This window comes from Xenopus laevis, chromosome 1L (genome assembly GCF_017654675.1).
Source record: "Xenopus laevis strain J_2021 chromosome 1L, Xenopus_laevis_v10.1, whole genome shotgun sequence".
Taxonomy (NCBI): domain Eukaryota; kingdom Metazoa; phylum Chordata; class Amphibia; order Anura; family Pipidae; genus Xenopus; species Xenopus laevis.
The window spans coordinates 153,548,778-153,556,006 of record NC_054371.1 but is presented as its reverse complement, the minus strand read 5'-3'; the positions used below and the strand labels follow the sequence as shown (position 1 = coordinate 153,556,006).

Below are 7,229 nucleotides of genomic sequence, written 5' to 3'. Positions count from 1 at the left end.
TTGAGGGCAGAAGTTACCAGAGACATTTAACTAGGGAAGTGGACAATTGTACGTACAGTATTATTTATTTATTCTGGTATAGCATTGCACTCACACATATCAGTATATTAAAGGACATGTCTGTTAATCAGCTGCCTTGTCTTACATTGTATCAACAGTCTGAGCCATCAGGGCAGAGAATAGAAAGGGACAGACAAAGACTGCTTTCAACAGTGATACATGTACACGTATGTTAAAAACTACAGATAATGTATATGGCAAAGTTGCTCAGAATTATGTTTTCTTTTATTAGGCAAAAAATACATTCCCTTTAACATACCGCCCAACATTTAGGAAACAGAAAGAGGGACAAAAAGATTGCATAGCGCGGCTAATTTTTTTGGCCATGCCCCCTAATTACCATTTGCGCAAATAAAATCCACAGACTTTGCAGTTCACTCCCTTTGCCGGTTTTAAAATCTGTTCTCCTTCAGATAAATCACAATATAGACTTTCGTTTGTAGGAAGAAAACCAGCGCTATAACCTCAGGGATAGACAGAAAAATAGTAATATATAGTGTAGTAATTTTTTGATAGAGTTACACCTCTTTGTGCAATTACTTGGGGGTGTGTTCTTTTTCTTCCACCAAAGGGTTTAGTTGCCCTTAAACTGTGTTTTTTTAGAAATATATGTGATCACCTCCTATGTGTAAGTAATGAATACTCACAAATGTTTACTAGCATAAAAGTGTAGTTGCTCCTCCAATGTAAGGCATCACTCGGTTTCTAAATAGGATGTGCTAAAATCCTGTAAAAACTTATTTAATAAATACTTAAATAAAATACAAATTGCACTCACATATGTGTGCTTAAAATAAGCATGTAATCAGTCCATCTGTGGGTTTCCCAAATCCGCGCTGTCCAATAGATGTTAGTTGCCTGGCATTGTTTGTATGGCACGCGATGTTGGTCTCACCCAGATGACGTCACTCCTCTAATTACCATGTTCGTTTTACATAATTTGGCAGGTTATGAAAGTTTGAACACATTTCTGTGGTTGCTATATGATATTACAGTTTTGCAAATGAAGGTGAATTGCCCTTTAAGCTGTGAGTCTTTGTTCTTATCTTATGAAACTGTTACAAAAGTATGTTAAGTATCTATTCTGGGCTGTCTGCTAAGAACCAATTAAGTTAGAATCTTTGTATCTGTTTCTGGCTGTTCAGTGCTGCAGATCAAAAAGAAACTCGGGACTTATCAATATAAATCCGTGACAGCGGGTTGAGCTGTCAAAAGCGGGACTGTCCCGCTCAAAATAGGACATGCAAATGAAAATGCATCCCGATCCACTTTTTTTAGACTGTGCAAAGTTAAAACATACTAGTTGAATACTACAACTAAGTACTAAAAAAATTTACCATGAAAAAAAATTCTACAATATTTATTTACATAAGTGACAGTGAGTGAAGATTGTATAAAAATATAAAATATAAAAACATCAGTCCAGTACAGTACACCAAATAACTATGTTGGGTGATGGGGAAATAAAAGAAAACGGTGCAGTAACAGTACACAGTATTAAGGTGCATAGTATGTGGATTGCATAGTATTATATTGTGTCACATAGATCATGTAGGTGCAAGGGAAAAATGGGAGAGGTGGTAGGAGATTATGGGTAAGGTGACATAAACCATATTATTTACATAAGGGACAGTGAGTGAAAATTGTATAAAAAGTATACAAATGTAAAAAAAACAGCAGTGCAATACTGTATTGTAGTGATGTAGAGTGTCACATAGGTCAAATAGGTGCAAGTGAGAAAAAGAAGAGGGGAGAAGGGATATGGGAAATTATGGGTAAGGTGGCATGAATTAAGTGGTCGCATTCTCATTTAAAAGTTTTTGGTAGAAAAAGAAGCAAAACATTTCTTTGAAGTGTGGGAGAGTTTTATTCATATACTAGACCAGTGATCCCCAACCAGTAGCTCGCGAGCAACATGTTGCTCTACAACCCCTTGGATGTTGCTCTCAGTGGCCTCAAAGCAGGTGCTTATTTTTGAATTCCAAGCTCCAAGCAAGTTTTGGTTGCATAAAACCAGGTGTACTGTCAAATAGAGTCTCCTGTAGGCTGCCAGTCCACATATGGGCTACCAAATGACCAATCACAGCCCGTATTTGGCACCCAAGGAACTTTTTGCATGTTTGTGTTGCTCCCCAACTCTATTTATTTTTGAATGTGGCTCATGGGTAAAAAAGTTTGGGGACCCCTGTACTAGACAATGATAAATGACAATAAATCTTATGGAGCTTCTAGTACATTACTTACTTTGAAACAAGGTCACTATTGAATGATCCACTGATATTGTTGTATATCTTTTCCAGTCCTTTAGGGACAAGCAGGCAGCTCCCCTATGTTTTCCTGGCAATATCGCCTGAAATGGTCTTTTTAGTTGATGGACAAATTCATACGATCTTTTAAAAATCTTTACAGCTATGGCCAGCTTAACTGTGTGACATGTGATGATGTGTGCCTACAAGTTGTAATCTCCATTCTCCATTCTGTAATAAACTGATTTGCTATAAAGATAACTCCATTGTCAAATTCCAAGTTTGTTACTATGTTTGTTTTTAAGCATCAATAAAAATGTTATTATAAAATATAAATCAAATAATTATAATAATATACTAATCATTTATAATAATAAATAAAAAACATTTGGTGGTGTTCACAACTTTCCATTTTGCTTCTTGTATCCATTTTTAACAGGAGGGTTTTATGCTTTGAATGTGCTGCAGTTGTATATTGCCAAAAGAGGGAGCATTTGTACTTCACTGTAATCACACTTGCTGCCTGTATCAACTATATTATAGCACTGGCTTATGTGAGGTCTAAGTTACATCCTTAGGGCTTGTACTTATGGGTGATTTTACCCTGTGGTACATTTTCCTGTGTTCGGCACTACGGCACTTTCGGGAAATAAAGGCTGCACTTCTTTCTGTCCTCCCCTGTGGTTGAACACGGGAAAACTGACTGCAGGGGAATGTAGGGTGAGGGGACATTTACGTACCTGACGCTAATAATTAAGCATAATTGAAGAAAGGCTAATTACAATCCTGACACTTCTGTGAGTGTAGTAATTGACAGAGATGGATAGTGACTTTCTGCACAAATGAATCTGCCTCAGCAGACCCAGATGCACCCCTATATTTAGCACCACAGAAAGTAACCTGGCCAGTCTGACTTCATTTAATCAAACTGGTCTCATTCTACAATACACATTTATCTATTTGTATGCAGTAAAACCTCAATTTTGCATCCCCTGATTTTAAGTTTTCCCTCATTTTACATTGTTGTTTTGTGATCCCACCTATATATTATGAATAATACATTTTCCTAATTTTACAACATGTTTTTCTGGTCCCCTAAAAAATGTGAAATGGGGGTTCTACTTTATTAGCATAAGACCAGTTTCATTTCTTGCTGTACAATAAACTTTACATGTGTCTTTTAGTTTATTTTTTGAGGGTGGAGCGCTGCTGATTTCCTTAAAGGCAGGACTTTCTCACTTACATGTGTGAGCAAATAACCCTGCCTGTAAGTGTTCTCTATATCAAGGGCTGTCTGCAGACTCCATATACATTCATGGGAGCTCCTCCCTAAGCCTTCTCTCCTCTGATTAAACCCAGCACACAAGTCTTCTTTTTCAGAAATGCATCTGTGGCAGCCTGCAATCATTTATTCTGTTATTTTTGGTAAGAAAGAAGGATTTCAAATATGTCTGTGATATACTGTATATTATGTTGCTTTTATTAGAAGCTTTCTGTTCAATATGTTCTCAATACGTATTTTAGCGCATATGTTTTTATGCATTAAATTGGTGATCTGCTTTCAAATGGTTCTTTTATTTTTCTTCAGGATTTTCCAAGGCTGATAAAGTCTCCCAGCATCCCTTAGTGTCAGTTCAGCATGGGGAAAAGGTCACTTTAAACTGTACATATGAAACAGCATATAGCGACCCATCCCTGCACTGGTATATCCAACGGCCGGGAGTGAGACCTCACTTTATCCTACTCAGGCATCAGTTCAGCAAGGAAGAGGATGAACCTGGGGGAAAGTATTCATCAAAACTGAACAAAGAGAGCGATTCTGTTGACCTGAAGATCTCTGGTGTCAGTGTGTCTGACTCTGGGCTGTATTATTGTGCTGTGAGTGCCACAGTGTCTCTCTCTGCTGCCTCCTCTGTACAAGAAGCTCTGGTGCTCTCCATGGTGCTGTTATAAATTACTCTATAATGTATGTGTCTATGCAGCACTTAATGGAATGCAAATCATGAGACATAGTTTCAACCATAGCATCTATGGTTTTTGTCCCTCAATAGCAGGACATCTTTTGTGAAACAATCAGAGAAAAGTATGAAACATACATGTTCTAAAGAAACAGGTGATGCATGACAACATTTCATAACAGCATAATGCTCTTCATTGTTCATACATATAGAGCAATAAATAAATTGACAAAATCCACTCCAATAGGGGTTTATACTGGTTTCTTATATTTTCTGTGTCTAATACCAATGAACACTTATCTGTAAATTAACTCACATTTGCAATAATAATATTTCCAAAATCTACAGAAGTATCAGGAAATCAGGGATAAGTGGAAAAGTGATATTACACTTACATGTATTCATTGTAGTATACTATTTGAAAATGTAGCTTTTATCAATTGCATGTACTGTAGTCAGGAGTTATATGGCCACAAGAGGGCACATTGGTGCTGTACTTCTCTTTTATCACACTGCTGCATTTATCATCTACATATGTGCTGGCTTTTGAGAGGCACAAGTCACATCCTTATAAGCCTACTTCTATATGGTTCTCTCACTCACAGGGAAGATTTACATACCTGACACTAATAACTAAACATCTCTGAAGAAAAACCTGACATTCCCAAGTACTTCTTTGGCATGGAGGACTTAGATCAGAATTATGAGTACATGTTCCTTGTTTTAATGATGCAAATACAAAGTGGCAATTAAGCCTACCAAATGCAGGCAGCACTGTATTTATGGGGGTGGTCTGAGCTATTTGTGTTCTAAATTGGAGTGCACATACCCGGAAAGCAAGAAATGAGAAAATGTTTCTATTGTAATTATGGTTATTTCAGCCTTCAGATGGCACTGTAGGGAAAAGGAAAGCCCCAGGAGAGGCTTTATAAGGGGAGATTATAGTGAGCCACCTCCTCTTTGGTTGATTAGAAAAGGGATAGTGCATGATGTCAGGGAGCCTGGGACAGACCACCTACTGAGAGTAGGTGAGATAGTGACAGGGTAGATTTGGTTGGATGGCAGGATAGAGAAATGAGCAGCCAAGACTCCAATTATGAGGAATTGAGGGACTAGTGTGCCAGAAATATTCACTTGGTTATGGACCCAGAAGGATAGGGACTAGGATAAGTAGAGCCTAGTGTACCTGGAGGCTGACCCCTGTTCTGAAAGTCTGCAACAAGGAGCGGTGTACCTGACAAGCAAGTAGGATTTGGGAGGAGGCTGGGGCTGACTTGTCTGGGAAAACCCATAGGGACATATTTATTATGTAGTGTAAAAATGGTGGAATAATTCCCCACACATCGACAGGCATTGTCATATAAAAAATGGTAATTTGCGTAATTTTTCTATGCACCTTTTCTTTGAGCAACTTCTCACCGATCTGAAGCAGTGTAAAATAATGGCGGAAATCTGGCGTTCTCATGGTGTAAAACACAGATTGATAAATTCACAGTTTATTTAACACAGCTTTTTACACCATATTTTCAGCAAATTTTGTTTTACACAGCATACTAAATAGGCCCAAATTTACTTAGAAAACTTCTCAGACTCTGAGCAATTGCAGTTTAAGTCACTTGAGTCAGCAACGAGGGATGGGCGAAATGTTTCGCCTTTTTTCGCCGCGGAAATGACGCCCATAGACTTGTATGGCATTGTGCGACAAAAAAAAAAAGCGGCAGATTTTTTTTGACGCCCACAGACTTTAATGGGCGTCGGCGTCATTTTGCTGGTGGTGAATTTCTGGCGAAATGAAACGGGTCAAATTCGCCAATCCCTATCAGCAACCCTTGGATTAAAAAACTAAACAGGAAGTGTATATAGAAACTGCAGACTGAGTTGCTGACACTCTGACCTTCAAAGAGAGATATTGAGCTGAAAGCTTTGTATTGGTCTAAAAGCTGTCTAAAAGTACTAATATTACCTGGGTAACACATGAAGGAAATGAGCAATATACTTTAAATCTATATTTTTATATATGTATACTTTATGTGTAATTTAGTTGTAAATTACACTAAATGACCACAAGACGGAGCATTGGTGCATCACTGTAATCACACTGGGTGCACAAATCAAGCACAATATAGAGGTGACATGTGTAAGCCTCAGGTCCAACCCTTATATTCTTGCTGCTTCTACTTGGCTCTCTCACACAGAGGGACCACACACATACCTGATACTAAAAGACAAGCATCATTGCAAAAAAAAACTTTTGGGTTTATGTGACTTGGAAGTAGAGAAAAATGATGGACATGTGGTCCATGTTTGGCTGATGTCAATACAATGGGGTAACACAGCACATTTAGACTAAGTTTGTTCACACATTAGACAGAAGTTGCATCTGAACTGAAAAGAGAAGTGTGGGAGTTTCAACATTGAAAAAAACCTCCAACATGTCTCTTTCCCCCATGCTGTTTATCTTTTCTCATAATGTGAAAAAGAATGCAGTGCCAGTGATAATTTAGTCATTACATTCCTGGTAGAATGTGTACTTACATTAAAAGAGGAAAAAAAATACAGAGGTATGGTATACGTTATCTGGAAACATGTTATCCAGAATTATGGGAATTGCGGCGATTTATGCCATTTCCCATAGACTGCGTTTTATCCAATGAATGCAATTTTTTTTCTCTGTAATAATTAATCAGTACCTTGTACTTGATCCAAACTAAGATATAATTAATTGCAACTGAAAGCAAAACCATCTTATTGGGCGTATTTAATGTTTTCTATTAGACTTAAGGTATGAAGATCCAAATTACGGAAAGATCCATTATCCGGAAAACCCAAGGTGCCCAGTACTCTTTCAGTTTATTCTTTGGGGTGGAGCAATGCTGATTTCCTTAAAGCCGTGTGAGTAGATATCCTGTCTGTATATATGCACTGCATCAAGGGCTGTCTATAGGCTTCTTAACAATTCCTTTGA

At 37.8% G+C, this 7,229-nt stretch overlaps 1 gene segment (V, D, J or C); it reads left to right on the top strand.

Annotated features, from left to right (window-relative positions):
* The first annotated feature begins 3,607 nt into the window (after positions 1-3,607).
* Positions 3,608-4,456, top strand: LOC108696981. The segment is given in 2 exon segments: positions 3,608-3,731; positions 3,895-4,456. Coding segments are annotated over 2 exon segments (408 nt in total).
* Positions 4,457-7,229: the final 2,773 nt, after the last annotated feature.